Source organism: Papio anubis, chromosome 5 (genome assembly GCF_008728515.1).
Source record: "Papio anubis isolate 15944 chromosome 5, Panubis1.0, whole genome shotgun sequence".
Taxonomy (NCBI): Eukaryota; Metazoa; Chordata; class Mammalia; order Primates; family Cercopithecidae; genus Papio; species Papio anubis.
The window spans coordinates 66557711-66574850 of NC_044980.1; the positions used below are offsets into that span (position 1 = coordinate 66557711).

Consider the following 17140-nt stretch of genomic DNA (forward strand, 5'->3'; position numbering starts at 1 on the left):
TCCGAGGATTGTAGCTGGGATTGTAGGCGTGCGCCACCATGCCTGGCTAATTTTTGTATTTTTAGTAGAGACAGGGTTTTGCCATGTTGGCCAGGCTGGTCTCGAACTCCTGACCTCAAGTGATCCACCTGCCTCAGCATCCCAAAGTGCTGGAATTACTGGCATGAGCCACCGCGCCTGGCCCTGTCTTTACTATTTATTCAAGTTCTTAGAATTAGTGAAGTCGCATGTTAATTTGAAGATTTTTGTCTGGTAAAGAACCAAATGATTTATTTTGCCCCCAAATGGTAATTTGTGTCCCTGTTGAACAGTAGCTAGGTTTGTATTCAATCCAGTAATCTTATCTTAATGTTGCCAAGAATTACCCAGCTTCTCAAATGCTCTTGGAGTCAGTTGTCATTTTATTGTTTTCCTCATTAATTAATGAGTTGAATAAAGTCCTTGTCACGTGTTTATGTGTAAGAGAGAGTCATGTCTTGTGACCTTTTGGAAATTACACATGATCATTTTTGAAGGTCATGTACTGAGATGTTCGAGAGGATTAGCCTGGTGGAGCCCAAGACACTGATTTGCCTATTCATCTTTTCTTGACCTCCGAAGTGAATCCTGGGTGGCAACAGAACTTGAACTTTTCTGACTCTCTAGTTCTTTTGCCCTTTCTGATTTTATGTATTCATATTTGTTTTTGTTTCTGGTTTGTACACCTTCAGTAACTTATTCCCTATTGGTAGCAACAAAACAATGATTGGGGACCTGCTTTTATGGTCTATTTGGTTATCTCAGTTGGATGAATAAGGGAGACCTGTTCTTTGTTGGGTGAGATTTGACAGAGAATTCGATTTATTGGTCTTTTTTTGTTTCTGTTTTGTTATGTTAATCTGTTTGTTTATAAGCAACCTTAAAGCAACCAAGAATTACTTGCTATGTTAGTCAGGCTTCTCCAGAGAGACAGAACCGGTGGGATACATGGAAGGGCATTTATTAGGAGGAAATGGCTCACACAATCACAGAGGTGGAGAAGTCCCACCACATGCTGACTGCAAGCTGGAGAAGCAGAGAAACTGGCAGCGTGGCTCAGTCCAAGTCTGAAGCCTCAGAACCACGGAAGCCGACGGTGCAGTCCCCAGCCAGGCCTGAGAATTCTGAGATCTGCTGATTGTCAATCTTGAGTCACACTGGGGTGAAATGGTTATGCTAGTCAATTCTGGCCGAGATTGTTTCGTCGCTCTTCAGTGGGGAAAGCACTTGCAAGCAATACTCAAAGTGATGTGCCCAAATAGATCATTGGATTTTGTTACTGTATAATATGAACAGGAATCAACACCTCATGGATAAGTACCACTAGTAATAAAAGGAACCAAATGGAAGGGTAAATGGTTTTAGGTTAACGCACCAAGAGTACTAGAAAATCAATTTAAAGTGTATGTCTTACAGACAGTGGGTGAAACATTAGTACTATTTTCACATATTATTTATTTATTTAGAGTCTCACTCTGTCACCCAGGCTGGGGTGCAGTGGTACAATCTTGACTCACTGCAATCTGTCTCCTGGGTTCAAGCAATTCTCCTGCCTCAGCCTCTTGCGTAGCTGGGATTACAGGCATGTGCCACCACACCCAGCTAATTTTTGTATTTTTAGTAGAGATGGGGCTACACCATGTTGGCCAGGCTGGTCTCAAACACCCGACCTCAAGTGATCTGCCCACCTTGACCTCCCAAAGTGTCAGGCTTACAGGTGTGCACCACCACACCCGGCCTCACATATTATTTAGATTTGCATTTGGTGTAAACATCTATTGTTTTTCTTTCCCCCCTGCTTCTCCTTTAGGTAACCTTTGCCTGCCACATTCCCTGTGGTCTGGGGGCAATGCTGGATGTTGTTAATCAGTCACCCCTTCTCCCCCAACTCAGCGGTACATTTATATGCCATGCTTAACAGAGTTCTGCCTCCTGGGAATGTAAATCCTGAGCAGAATGACAAACAAGGGGTTTAAAGCTAAACATCATAGTAACAGCATCCGAAATGCCTGGCCATGGTTTCCTGACCGAGATCCTTAGCTGCCTTTCATTCCTTGGGACTGCCTGCTTCTTCAGCTTTCCCTTCCATTCTGTTTAGATTAGCTAGATCAAGTTTATGTGGCTTATAACCAAGTACCATAACTGACAAAACATCTATTTTCCAGGTGAAGTGATTTAAGTCAAGTCCTATACTCAGTGGTCAAATCAACTTCTAACCCACAGCTCGCTCTTCATGGCTTCTGTGAAACACGGATTTATAGTGCTCCCTTTGTGCCATTAGAGAATATCTCACTTGTACCGAAGAACTGACTTCTCTTCACAGAGGTCTTTTCCTACTGAAAAACTTCCTTAAAAGAGAAAAATATTCTAAATATACTTCTAGAAATGACAGTAAGTCTTTGTTGATTGACTTAGATTCAGTTTATTTTAATTACATATATTGTTTGATCTAATGAAGTATTATGGCAGGACAGAAGGGTGAAATTAAAAATCCTAAAGAAATCTCTAATAATCTCGTATACTTAAAAAAACTATTATGCAAACTGACAGAAAAAGTATTTTATTTATTTATAATATCATTTTGTAAACAATCACACTGTGCACTTTTTAATTCAACAATAAGAACAATTTTTTTCTAGGGATTTATAACAAACCCTATATAAAGTGAATGACTTAATACATGAGTGAAGATGACTAGGGTAGAATAATTTCTGAAAATGTCAAATTATAGCACTTGATACAAAGACCGATGATAACTATCTGTACCATAAAAATTTACATGCCATGAAACATTAATTTATAATTTTAAATATACAGTAAAACATAGTTATAAAAAGGGTATTAAATTTATTATAAACCAGTGAATTACTCACAGAAATATTTATTAAAACCTACTAAAAACCAGTAAATATTGCAACTGAGGTAAAAATTTATAAGTAAACAAAACTATCACTTATAAGGACCAAGAAGTAAACAAAAGGGCAGACATTTTCTGATGAATGTGTCTACTCCTTGATATTTTGAAGCAGCTTCAACAAATGTGACTCAATAACCTGTTGAACTAGAACAGATAGGTAATCAAGATTACAGCACACTGACTATAAATTTCTTAAAAAACTATCAAATTTAACTTATCCCCAATCTTTTCCTAAAATAAAGTTATTTCTAAGCAGGATACATGCATAGTCTGAGGGCGATAATACAATGCAAAACTTCAAAAAACTTGGGAAACTTAGTCTGTCCCTGAGGAACTGTCCAAGTTACTGGACGTTGTATCTTGGTTTCTGTATTTCTGAAACTGAAGGAGAGTCCAGAATACAAGGTTATCCTAAGGTTGCCCTATAAATGGTTTGCTATCAAAATATGAAATAAATCTTATAAACATGTATGCACTTATCCTCCGGTAACTAAGTATTTGAGTTGGTGAAAAGTATAGTAACAAACTTATTTCTAGACTTTATAGGAATTTGTGGACTTTTCCCAAAGTTAAAAGTGTATGTCAGGAGTTGGGATAACATGTTTTAGGATTACAGTGATGAAGATGGTTTGGAGTACTGGCTTATACTATTTACAGAGCTTTACTAAGATGAGACACAAGAGTTCGACATACTTACCACTTCTATAGCCCAGGGCTACAGCTAGATCCATAGAATTATATCCAGAGTCAGTTTCAATTGTTGGGTCAGCCCCACTTTCTATACCAAAATAGAAAAATCTACATAAACGAAATGAAAATGCAGATATGTTTGTCTATTATTGGCTCATGTAGAAATAGTTTGGAGAATGTTTTAAGGATAGTCTGACAAAGTACAGAATGCATGGGGTACTCAGAATTTATTTTAGTGGATTGGAGAGAAGACACTTCAAACAAACAGCATCCTCTGGAGTAGCTGAAACTCATACACAGTTAAAGATAAAGCTCATCTGCACTCCAGCCTGGGCAACAGAGCGAGACTCCGTCTCAAAAAAAAAAAAAAAAAAAAAAAAAAAAAGATAAAGCTCATGCATAAGGACACTGTAGAAAGAAAACAATAGTGAATTCATTTTCTTTTCTTCTTTTTTTTTTTTCCCCCTGACAGAGCCTTGCTCCATCGCCCAGGCTGGAATGCCGTGGTGCAGTGTCGGCTCATTGCAACCTCTGCCCCTGGGGTTCAAGCGATCCTCCTGCCTTAGCATCCTGAGTAGCTGGGATTACAGGCGCCCACCTGCCTGACTAATTTTTATATTTTTTGTAGAGATGGGGTTTCACCATGTTGGCCAGACTGGTTTGAACTCCTGACCTCAAGTAATCCACCCACCTTGGCCTCCCAAAGTGTGGGATTACAGGCATGAGCCACTGTGCCCGGCCACAGAGTGGATTCACATGTGACCCCCCAAATGAAAGCAACAAGGACAAAAGGTCCAATTGCAAGTGTGGTATGTGATGGAGCTGCTTCTCACATGGGCAACTTTATGGTAGCAGGTGCTCTAGGGGTGAAGAGCAGCAAGATTCATGTATTTAACAATAGTTAATGATTCTCCTGGCACCAGGGGAGGCCAGGTTGAAAAAATAAAATCAAGTCCTCACATGGCATTTTCTAAATAGTATTCACTTTCATCTGCTTACCTAAGAGCATCTTTACACATTTCACATGATTTCCATGTACAGCATAAAGCAGAGGTGTTCCTCCATTCTGCAAAACAAAAAGGCAATTCAGAGTTTTTCAGGGTGAGCAAGACTCAAGTAATTTAATGCTGCTGTGAGAAGTTTTACTAGAATTGGACATACAATCATTTAAAGTAATTTTAATATTTTGTGAAGGATACTTAAATCAGAACTAATAATTGAGTCTGTGATATTCACTTTTTCTTCTAGGTATTTAGCTAATTAATTATTCTTCTTTATTTATTCTTTGATTTATTTTTTAGAAACAGGGTCTGTGTCACCCAGGCTGCAGTGCAGTGGTGCAATCATAGCTCACTGCAGCCTCAAACTTCTGGGCTCCAGCCATCCTCCTGCTTCAGCCTCCCAAGCAGCTGGGACTACAGGTGTACACCACCATGCCCAGTCTATTTCTTCTTTAATAAAACTTACTGCATCTCTCCTGAACCAAACAAATTCTAAAACTTGTTAGAGTAATTTTAAATGTAGTATCACAAACTTACCCAATCATATTCATTTACATCAACTCCACAATCAAGCAGCATTTTGACAATATCTGTGTAGCCTTTACTACAGGCCAACGACAGTGCACTTTCTCGACCTTTTCCTAAAAGTTGGGGATCAGCACCCTGATATGGGAAGTAGAGATAAAAGACTTCTCAATTAAACAAGAATATTGTTATCCTTGTCTACAATAATTATAGTAAAACACTAGGCCTGGTAATGTTCTGGGCTTAATATAGAAATAATGAAAACTTTTGCTAATGGATGCTTTTATTGAGATTGCCTGGATGCCTTCCTTCCTCTGTCCTGTATCAATCCTAATTATCCTTTCATTCTGGAGTCAAGTCACAGCTCCTCCATGAAGCCCTCTCCTTCAAAGCTGACAGTACTTCTGTTCCCGTGGGACTTAGAGAGGTCTGGGCATTAAATTATTTCTTACTGTTGCATGTATGATTAGTCTTGCCTTCCCAACTAGATCCAAGTTCCACGAGAATATGAAAAGCATTAAACTTTTTTTGGTAGCCTCTACCATTATACCTAGCTGGCTGGATATATAAAAACTCTACTAATGACTTAACTGAACTTAAGTAACTATACATATACATTTTCTGAGGCATTTTCCTTACATTCTGAAGTAGGAACTCTACCACAGCTATTTGCCCGTGTGCTGCAGCCCACATCAGAGGAGTAAATCCTTCTTCATCCGTGTGATTGATAACATTTTCTATTTAAAAGAAAAGCAATTTTTGTGATCTAATTTAACAACCACATCTTAATATCACTATGAAAAACTGGCATTCCGAAGAGTTGATTATAATACTTAACAAAGTTCACTTTTTGCTGACTTTTGATTGGTGTCCTATTGCATGTTGTTGTAATTTGTAGTCTGAATGTATTAAAATATGCCTCAGTGTACATAGCTGGGTTCAGATAACATATTACTTAAAGTACAAACTACCAGACATGACATAATGCCAGGTACAAGGCAGTCAAAAGAATACTGGTCTCAGAATCAGGAGACCAGAGTTTGAATTCTGGCTCTGTCACTTTCTAGCCATGTGACCCTGGGCAAGACACTTAATTTCTTCAATATACAGAATTCCTTGCTTACCTCGACGTACAGTTGGGAGGATCATAATAAAAATGAGATTATATGATAGCCCTCAGCATTACAGAAATACATAAACTTACTGAATCTTATTAAAGCTATCTTCTACTCCATAGCTAACACTGCTGCCTGTGAATTTCTCTCATTCTTGTGGTTTGCTAACACGATGTTATGTGGATGACAGATAATATAATGTGAATGAAGAATAGTCTCAAATACAGTACCATGCAATTCTACCTTGAACCCCATTTTCTTCCCTAAATTGTCTACTAGTTATTAAGTCCACAGTCTTGTCTCTAAATTTATTTAGTAGATTGAAGAAGCCTCCAAATATTCATAAACAAACAGAAATATAATGATTAAGTCTTTCTTATAAAAATGATGTGATTAAGCAAAATAAAACTCTTTGATCAGACTCCCTGTATTCAATAAACAGTTTTAGGACAACTGGCTAACTTTTAAAGCATGAAAATAAAAATACAGCTCAATCTTTACTTCATTACAACAAAACATATTCCATGTGAGTTAAAGATTGAAATGTAAAAAGGAAGCCCCAGAAGTTCTAGAATAAGGAATGAGTGAATTTATTTATAATCTTAAAATGGGAAATCCTTTCTAAGCAAGATATGAAATCCAGAAGTCACAAAGAAGAAAATAAATTTATGACTTACAAATGTTATGCTTTCAGAACTTCATAAAGGAAGTCAAAGGAAAAATGACAAGCTGGGGAACAATATATGCAACATAAACAACAACAAAAAGCTAATTTCCTTAGAGTTTACATACCAGTATATAGCAGGCAGTTCACACACAAAAAATTCCAGTAGACCATAACTTAAAAAATGTAAATGAAACTACTCTGAGATGCCATTTTTCACCCGTCAGGTTAGCAAAATTTGGAGTCTGCTAATATCCTATATCAGTGAGGGCATGGGGAAACAGAAACTCTAGCTCTGGTGTAAGGACACACATCTGGTTTTAGATATATATGTTATATATTTACATATATAAGTTGTATGTATATATATGTATGTATACATGCACATATATGTATATATGCATATATGTATGTATGTATATATACACACACACACACACACACCCTTTGACTCAGCAAATCTACTTGTGGGAATCTGCCCTATAGATATACTTTAAGTTTTAAGTATAAACCTAAAACTTAAGGGGGGGCAGTTAAAACAAATAACATAGAACATGTACATGCAATACAATGCACACTTATGGAACTAGAAAAACAATAAAACAGGTCTTTAATATGTGCTTATATAGAAAGCTCTCCACAGTATTCAGTGTAAAATGGTGCAATGTAGTGCATATTTTGCCTTTTGTGTAAGTAACAAGCACATACACATTTTCACACATAACCTGAAACACAAATAGAAATGTTTTCCATAAAATTTTCTGAAAATGTAAGAAACTTATAATGTTTGCTTTTGGGGAAAAGGCAAGGGTGGTAAAGGAACTTTTACATTTTATATTCCTTTTTTTTTTTTTTTTTTTTAACTATCCATTGGGTTATCTGCCTGGTGAGTTTATGTAACTATTTGTTTTTGTCTTTATACTTTCTTATATTAAAATAAAATAACAAATCTAATAAATCCTACTGAATTTGTTTAAATATTTTTAAATAGGCTATTACCTTGTTCGATACGAGTAGCCAGATACAGCATCTCTCCCTGAGCAGCCAACTGGTGAACAGACAAAGCTGAAACAGTACAGAAAATACTTCATGCATTATCTATAGGGTACACTTGCATCATCCCAGGGTTCCTGTTTGTGTCACAATTTTCTTTTCCAAAACAAAAACTATAATTTTACTGTTTTAAAAATATAACTTAAAATGTATCCTAAAATTAAGGCTGGGCACGGTCACTCATGCCTGTAATCCCAGCACCTTGGTAGGCAGAGGCAGGTGGATCACTTGAGGTCAGGAGTTTGAGACCAGCCTGGCCAATGTGGCAAAACCCTGTCTCTACAAAAAATACAAAAATTAGCTAGGTGTGATGGCGCACGCCTATAATCCCAGCTACTTGGGAGGCTGAGGCGGGGGGAATCACTTGAATCAGGGAGGCAGAGGTTGCAGTGAACTGAGATTGCACCACTGCACTCCAGTCTGGGTGACAGAAAAAAAAAAAGTATCCTAAAATTACAAGTACTCATTCTGTATCTGAGAATTGATTCATATTCACTTAAGGTAATTTTGATATCTACAATTTTATTTTTATGAGACAAGGTTTCGTCATGTTGCTCAGGTTGGCCTTGAACTCCAGGGCTCAAGCGGATCCTCCCACCTTGACCTCCCAAAGTGCTGGGATTACAGGCATGAGCCCCCATGCCTCGGCCTTTTTAAAAAATCTACAAATTGTTATTATCAATGAAATCTATTCTGAAGAAATGGCTTAGGTATTTAATTTTTAAAATGCTATTTCTGTATCCAAACTTATGAGGAAGATGGGTCTAAAAGACAGGAAGACACTTTTTGTCTTTTTTTTTTTTTGAGACGGAATCTTGCTCTGTCGCCCAGGCTGGGGTGCAGTGGCCGGATCTCAGCTCACTGCAAGTTCCGCCTCCCGGGTTTACGCCATTCTCCTGCCTCAGCCTCCCGAGTAGCTGGGACTACAGGTTCCCGCCACCTCGCCCGGCTAGTTTTTTGTATTTTTTAGTAGAGATGGGGTTTCACTGCGTTAGCCAGGATGGTCTTGATCTCCTGACCTTGTGATCCGCCCATCTCGGCCTCCCAAAGTGCTGGGATTACAGGCTTGAGCCACCGCGCCCGGCCTACTTTTTGTCTTTTTATTGACTGACCCCATTGTGGTCTTAAATATTTTTATTTCAAGATTCTATGGGGTTTTCTTTTTACAAGGAATGAGATCATAAATGAAAAACAGGCTTGAGAGTAAATTTATTTATTTATTTTGAGACAGGGTCTCAATTTGTCACCCATCCTCAACCTCCTGTGCTCAAGTGATCTTCCTGCCTCATGCCCCTAAATAGCTGGAACTACAGGTGGGTGCCACCATGTCTGGGTAATTTTCATATTTTTTGTAGAGACAGGGTTTTGCCATGTTGCCCAGGTCTTCAACTCCTGAGCTCAAGCAATCCGCCAGCCTCAGCCTCCCAAAATGCTAGGGTTATAGGCATGAGCCACTGCGCCTGGCCTGAGAATAAACTCTTGAGTGTAGGCCCAGCTGTGGCTGATTAGCTATGTGATCTTGGGTAACTTTAAACATTTTTGTCTGTAATGTGGGATGTAAATCAAATGATCTTAGGTATTTGTTTTTAGCTCAAAAATTCTATGGTGGATTATTTTAAGACAACTTCTTTAAAGACAATGCCAAATAGGGAGAGTTCTCCTTAAAAATTAGTAGCATTTGATCATTGACTTCAATGATACGATTGGATGGCCTTACTACAGAAAGAAAAGCAACTGGTGTCCTATGCAAATTTATGTAAGTAAACCAGAAATGGCCAACAGTGGGGTGAGAGTCCTACGGGAAGATCCTTCCTAGCTCAACTGTTACAGTATGTGACTTAGAAATCAGGAGGGATTTAGTGTTTCCAAAGAAAAGACAGATTTTGTCATGCTTTAGAATATAGATATATTTATATTACATTCTCAAATACAGTAACATATATACAGTTAAATACTAACACAAATAGTTGTTTTTCTCTTTTTAACATACTTATGCTACATAGAATATTTTTGTAGTTTCAATAGAAAAACTTTACTTCCTCTAGAATGACTCTACATTTAAAAAGTTGTAGATTCAAGGTATTAAAAGAGGTGGTTTCATATTCATATTATATTCAAATTCAAAATTACAGCGCAAATCACTCAGCTTTTACTACAAAATCATTTATTGATCAGTGATCTGGTTTATAAGTAAAATGTGAAGCCTTGAACTCCAAGAACATGAAAACACTGACTGTATTTTAATTTCAAAGGGCTCCGAATTATTATCTTTAATCTCATTATTAACTCATTTCTATAGTAAAACTTTTAAGTTTTCGTAATATTTTAATCTGTATTTGCTCTCTCAACAGAGAAATATAACACATGAACTGTTTGTTTATTATTGATTGATTGGAATCAGGGTCTCACTCTGCTGCTCAGGCTGGGGTGCAGTGGCGTGATCACAACTCATTGCAGCCTTGACCTCCTGGGCTCAAGTGATCCTCCTGCCTTAGCCTCTTGAGTATCTGGGACTACAGGTGCATGCCACCACACCTGGCTAATTTAAAAAATTTTTTTTGGTAGAGATGGCATCTTGTTATGTTGCTTAGGCTGGTCTTGAACTCCTGAGCTCAAGTAATCCTACTTCAGTATCCCAAAGTGCTGGGATTATAGGTGTGACCCACTGTGTCTAGCCCCACATGAAATATTAAAAAATGTAATAATATATGAAAAAGTTTTCAATTGCTAAAACTACCAGGATATCACTTAAGCTTTCAAAAAACTTAAGTATAATGCATTTATTTATTTATTTTTAATTGACAATAATTGTGTATATCTATGGAGTACAAAGGGGTATTTTAATATATGTTTATATTGTGGAATGATTAAAGCCAATTAACAAATCTATCACCTCATATACTTACTTTTTTGTGGTGAAAACATTTAAAATTTACTCTTTTAGCAATTTTGAAAAATATAATGCATTATTATTTTTTATTTTTATTTTTCTGAGACAGGGTTTCACTCTGTCACCCAGGCTGGAGTACAACGGTGCAATCTCAGCTCATTGCAACCTCCTCCTCCCAGGTTCAAGTGATCCTCTCACCTCAGCCTCCCAAGTAGCTGGGAACACAGGCATGCACCACCACACCTGGCTATTTTTAAAAATTTTTGCGTTTTTTATTTTTTGTATTTTTAGTTTGTGTTGCCCTGGCCAGTCTCGAATTCCTGAGCTCAAGCGATCCTCCAGCCTTGGCCTCCCAAAGTGTTGGGATTACAGGTGTAAGCCACCATGCCCAGCCTTCACTGCATTATATTTATTATAGTCACCATTGTGCACAATACGTCATTAAGTAGTCCTCCTGTCTAGCTAAAACTTTGTATCCTTTGATCAATATCTCTACCCTTTCAGCATCTACTCACCTCTCCCAGCCTCTGGTAAACACCAGTTTACTGTGTACTTCCACTGAGTTCTACTTTTCCAGATGTCCCATATAGTGAGATCATGTGGTATTTATCTTTCTATGCCTGACTTATTTCACTTAGCATAATGTCCTCCAGGTTCATCCATGTGTCACTAAGTGACAGAATTTCCTTCTTTTTTAAGGTTGAATAGTATTCCATTGTGTAGTATAATACATTTTCTTTATCCAAAGAATATGCATTTAATGAAAATAATGTTTTAAAGTCAAATTCTTGAAAGTATTATATTAAGAATATAGTAATACATCAGTGGCAAATACTTACAATTTGCTAACAGAGGTGTGGTAGAGACCTCATTTCCTCTGTGTTTGTTGGTTAAAGTAGTTGACTGTTTTATGGGTGAGAAATGCTTTGTCGTAGATGGGGTGTAGACATGCCTTACTTGAATTCCCGGAGAAGGAGATGTATGGATATTGCATTCAGCTAAGTAAAAAACAAATGTAAACACATTAAAAGCATTTCAATAAGAGTTCTATGTCAATGGCTAGATTTAAAAAGAAATACATGAGGTATAATAGCTTCAATTAAACTATTTATCAAGTGATACTAAATTGTTTTTATCATAGAAAGTCCATACTTCCTTGTTTGCATAGTGGCGAGTTAATCCAGGCTGCGCATGGTGCTCAAGCCTGTAATTCCATCACTTTGGGAGGCCAAGGCAGGTGGATCACCTGAGGTCAGGAGTTCGAGACCAGCCTGGCCGACATGGTCAAACCCCGTCTCTACTAAAAATACAAAAAATTAGCTGGGCATGGTGGTACACACCTGTAATCCCAGCTACTCGGGAGGCTGAGGCAGGAGAATTGCTTGAACCCAGGAGGTGGAGGTTGCAGTGACCCAAGATCTCGCCACTGCACTCCAGCCTGGGCAACAGAGCGAGACTTCCACTCAAAAATAAAAAAAAAATAAAAAAAAAATAAAAAAGGCTGTACTGTACTACCACAGTGAAAGTTCTGGAAAAAAATATTAATCTTGAGTGATGTTATCCTAAGAGAATAGTTTTATTATTCAGGGTATCATTATAAAAGCAAATCTAGGGCATGATGACAGACTTCAATGCATTAAAGCATAGAAAGTGAATGCACATTAAATATTCATAGAACAGGAATATTCAGGAAGGGATATTACACTAATTCATTTCTAAAAGGAACACAAATTTTTTTTCTTATGATTTTATTTTTTGAGACAGAGTCTCACTCTGTTGCCCAGGCTGGAGTGCAGTGGCATAATCTCAGCTCACTGCAACCACCGCCTCTCAGGTTCAAGCAATTCTCGTGCCTCAGCTTCCTGAGTAGCTGGGATTACAGGTGTGTCCCACCACGCCTGGCTAGTTTTTGTATTTTTAGTAGAGACGAGGTTTCACCATGTTGGCTAGGCTGGTCTTGAACTCCTGACCTCAAGTGATTTGCCCACCTCGGTCTCCCAAAGTGCTGGGATTACAGGCATGAGCCACCGTGCCCAGCCCTATGATTTTTAAAGGAACAATAGGGAACTTCATTAGGGAATTTGTAAACAAATATTAAAAAAGAAGTTTTTAAAAAAATCAACATGTACTTCCTTTAAATATTATATAATCTGAAATTATTTTAATTTGGCTTCTGTGAGATTCCAGAAAATCATATTAAAAAATGACTTCTAAACTGTCTTCCCAAACTCAAAATTTCATGATTGGGGAAAAAACCCAAATACACAAAAACAAAAACAAATGCAGATATTTATACCATAACTTTCAACCTTTAAATAGGACAGATGCCACCTCCAGGTCAGAGTTAACCTGATCTTGAATATTTTTACTATCTTCTTCATTTAAGGACTTCACAAATCGAGAACACACATTCATATCAAATCGGTTAGGCAATATGAATTTCATTCCCATGGCAACACCCTGAGCTGACCCTTCTTCTGAATTTGGGTCCAGTGGATGTTCTATTTTAATGTCTGGCATGCCAGTTAGGCTATAAGTGCTGGGACACTCTTCCACTATAAGCTGGGCTCCAATATCCAGATTTGTTGATGTAGCCATGATTTCAACTGTAGTTTCAATAATTAAAACATTTCTTCATGATTTCCTCTTGGGTTTATAAGAGCAATATCCAGTGTATTCTTGGAATTTGGATATTTAAAAATCTGAAAGAAAAAAATTAGAAAATTAAAAGTATTCTATCAACTTAGGTAAAAATACACAAAATAATCATTTTCAATCAAGTATCGAAACAATGCTCTTGAAAGCACCTACACATAATAGAAAGCATATAATGTTCAGAGGTAGAGAAACCTGAGTATGTATCCAAGCTTTGCCATTAATTAGCTGTGTGACCTGTATAAGTTACTCTATCCCTCTGAGTTTCCGTGTCGTTTATAAAATAGGGATACCACCATTAACCTTACAGGGTTCTGGTAAAGACCAAATGAAATACTGGACAGTGACATTCTCACCTCCATCATTAAATTCCAATAAATTTTAGTTACTGTTTCTCCCATTTCCTATATCTGAATATTGCCAAATGGATAAAAGATCAGGCTAACAATGAAAATAAACTTTAACTTCTTACCTAAGGTTAGTTCTTTAATATGCTATGTTTATATAGGTGGCCCTTAGTTTGAATTTAGAAATGATATAATTCATGTTGTATCCAAGTTTATTGGCATTGTTATCTGTAACACCTGTGATTCCTAGACCGTGAAAGACTTTACAAAACTTTGGTTTTCTTGAACTGAAGGTACATTTATCAATTTTTGTTCAGATTAAGCATTAGCAACTTAATGTAGGTTTCATGAAAAATAAAGTAGGTAGATTATGGATTGGCTTTCCAAGATGTATAATTGTCTTAGATACATTATCATTTGGGACAGGAAGGCAATTAATAACATCCAGTTAATTTTTTCACGTTAGGGTTTATTGCCTCTTAGAAGTTTTGAGAGGGTGCAGGGTGTTATAAAATTGGAATTTGAATTAAAAGAAAAATGCATTAGGATCACAGTGGAGCAAGGGTCACCAAACCCTACATTTACAGATAACCACCTTTTACAATTTTAAAAACATTTTCAAAGATTAATCCTTGTAATAATCCTTTGAGTAGGCAGGTCAGATAATCATATGTCCACCTAGGAGAGGAGAAAAAGGAAGCTCATGAATTATGAGGGCTTACTCAGCTCTTCTGACTCCATCACTCTGACCATTAAAATGAGGCAGCACTGAACAAAGCCAAAACCTCCAAGAGAGAGTTGAATAAATAACACATAGTATAGTAAGGAAAAAACAACAACAACAACAAAAAAGGCAGGAAGAAGGTTAATACATTTCGGCAAAAAGAAGGAAACCAGAAAAGAAAGTAAGTTCAGAGATTCAAAGGGAGATGGATGTGCAATGCATTAGTCCATGCGTCTTAAAAGGTACTGGACAATCCCAAGTGTGTTTCCTGAGGGAAGAACCATCTCCCCCTTTTTCCTATCCAGCAGTTGGCTAAGTGCAACTCCCCTAAGCTGAGTGCCCTGCATATATCTGTATTTTAGCATTTACCATTTTCTTGACCATTTACATAAATCTAAATTGAAAACTCCCCTAGGATGGGGACCACTCTTACCAATCTCTGCACACAAAACAGTACTTGGTCCTACCAGGTGCTCCGTAAATGTCTTCTGATCTTAACTTTAATAATTTTTTCCATACTCTTTTTTCGATATCTAACATTTGCTGATTAGACCTGGCTTTCCACTCCCAACATCGCTACTAACGAGCTGGGCAATCCTGGACAAATAAATAATACAAGTTTTCTGAAATTCACCTATTATAAAAAGGTGTTGAAATAGGCCTTTCTAATATTCTTTCCAGCTCTAAACAGCTTCCATGTTACAAATCAAGGTTTATAGATGGAATTACAGGTCTCCAAGAGGAGAAGAGCAAATGTGCTTAGGGGAAGGGGGTGGGTGGGAAAAGAACTCTTATCTTGGCACAGCAGTCTAATGCGAGGAGAAGCAAAGTGGATTGGTAAGACAAAATTTTGAAGAACAGGAGAGGGAGGCGGGGGTGAGGGAGGCGGGGGGTGAGGTAAACACGACTTAGAAGAGGAGGTGGTGAGAAAAAGGGGGTAAGGCAATAGATAGCTAGGTTCCCCTCGATCTGTCAGAGCCCAGGGATGAAGGGATAGAGAGTCTAAGGAGATAAAGTGAGCAGCTATGCTAGTTTCTGCGGATGCTAATAACAGGAGCCCCTCGTTTCTTCCTGATTCTGGAATTATCCTACAAGGAGAGGAAGGTGCTATGAAAATAAATGATGCCTCACAGGCTACAGGTGTCCCAGCGTCCCGAGACAGGAGCCCGCTGGAGGGGAGACTCTTGTAGGAAAGGAAGTCCGTTCTGTCGCCACCCGCCAGCTGTGCCCGAAAAGTCCCAGGAAGAAACTCTCGCTCATCCGCGGCGAGCGGATCCCGGACACGGGGGCTGGAGGCCGACCCGGTGAGAGTGCAGGGTCTCGCGACCACAGACGACAGCAGACAGCGAGTGGAGCCTTCCCATCTGAGGCCAGCTTCAGTACAGGCCTCCAAGCCCGGGCTTGTTTTGGCCGCGACGTCACTTCCGATTTCTTCCTTCGCCTTCTGGCTGAAAAACGTTCTGTGGCAGTGCAGCTGAGATTTTCAGGTTTTCTTTTCTTTGTTTCTCTCTCCTTTTTTTTATTTTTTTGCCGCCTTTACGCTCCAAGGCCCATCCTGCCGGAGTGCTACACAGATAGGGTCATTTCAGTTGACGGTTCTGGGTCACCAGAGCAGAGGAAGCCCCAATTTCGCCCTCCGGTCACGCCTCCTGCTCCAGATCACCCCGCCCACCTAACTCGCCTCTGCGCCGCCGGGTTGCGTGAGTATCTTGAGCGTGCGCTGGTACGTCATTGTCGCGCGACGTTAGGTTCGCTGTGTGTGTGGCCGGCTCCTTGAGGGTCCACGTGATTTTACGCCAGTGCTGCTGAACTGTCCAGGGGATAGGGAGCTGGCCCAGTCCGATTAATTGTCCTTGGGTCGAGGTGTCTCGTCGGACCCTTTGGGGCTCGGTGGAGGTAGGTGAAGGCGGCTCCCATTGAGGGAAGCCCACACACCCGGCCTTTCTGTATTATCTGGCATGCTCTTGGGGCTTCCCAGGCTGTATAGTAGAGTGGCTAAATTCTTTAACCGGCTCAAGTTCCCCTCAGTTAAGCTTCGACCTAGATTCTTCTCTGAGATTGCACCCTCTCCTGTCCACCGTTGTTAGTTCCCGGAGTAATCAGCAACTCTGCAAGGCAATGGAAACATTTCCATCTTTGTCTTTGCTTACGAGGTTCCCTCAGGTGAAGTGAACGTAATGGAGTTTTAAAAGATTTGGGAGATAAAATCAGCAGATCTTGTTAACTATTTGGAGCCCACACACCCGGCCTTTCTGTATTATCTGGCATGCTCTTGGGGCTTCCCAGGCTGTATAGTAGAGTGGCTAAATTCTTTAACCGGCTCAAGTTCCCCTCAGTTAAGCTTCGACCTAGATTCTTCTCTGAGATTGCACCCTCTCCTGTCCACCGTTGTTAGTTCCCGGAGTAATCAGCAACTCTGCAAGGCAATGGAAACATTTCCATCTTTGTCTTTGCTTACGAGGTTCCCTCAGGTGAAGTGAACGTAATGGAGTTTTAAAAGATTTGGGAGATAAAATCAGCAGATCTTGTTAACTATTTGGA

At 38.9% G+C, this 17140-nt stretch overlaps 2 protein-coding genes across 5 annotated transcripts in view; one reads left to right on the plus strand and one right to left on the minus strand.

Annotated features, from left to right (window-relative positions):
* Positions 1-2420: 2420 nt before the first annotated feature.
* ANKRA2 (ankyrin repeat family A member 2) lies at positions 2421-16255 on the minus strand. 3 transcript variants are annotated; one of them, XM_003899800.4, is made up of 9 exons: positions 15731-16255; positions 13183-13575; positions 11713-11871; positions 7930-7995; positions 5791-5888; positions 5164-5289; positions 4625-4691; positions 3633-3713; positions 2421-3079 (listed from the first exon to the last, which is right to left on the minus strand). In XM_003899800.4, the coding sequence occupies exons 2-9, from the start codon at positions 13469-13471 to the stop codon at positions 3024-3026; spliced, it is 942 nt and encodes a 313-aa protein (XP_003899849.1). In that variant the 5' UTR covers positions 13472-13575; positions 15731-16255; the 3' UTR covers positions 2421-3023. The 3 variants fall into 3 exon arrangements, with proteins under 3 accessions (XP_003899849.1, XP_009206873.2, XP_009206872.1); XM_009208609.3 differs by having other exon boundaries at positions 13170-13575; positions 15731-15845; XM_009208608.3 differs by lacking the exon at positions 2421-3079 and having other exon boundaries at positions 3633-3733; positions 15731-15845.
* Positions 16195-17140, plus strand: part of UTP15 (UTP15 small subunit processome component) — a 14846-nt gene continuing 13900 nt past the window's right edge. The window contains exon 1 of one of the 2 annotated variants that reach the window (XM_021939452.2): positions 16195-16299. The gene's annotated coding sequence lies outside the window, so the exon portion shown is untranslated. The other variant, XM_003899801.5, reaches the window with a different exon arrangement.

Excerpts from the sequence above, each read along its gene's own strand:
- ANKRA2 (XM_003899800.4), bottom strand. The coding sequence starts at position 13,471 with ATGGCTACATCAACAAATCTGGATATTGGAGCCCAGCTTATAGTGGAA. Across the intron at positions 5,889-7,929 it reads GGCTACTCGTATCGAACAAG|AAAATGTTATCAATCACACG; the intron begins GTAATAGCCTAT and ends TCTTTTAAATAG. Across the intron at positions 5,290-5,790 it reads TAGAGTTCCTACTTCAGAAT|GGTGCTGATCCCCAACTTTT; the intron begins GTAAGGAAAATG and ends TTCCCATATCAG.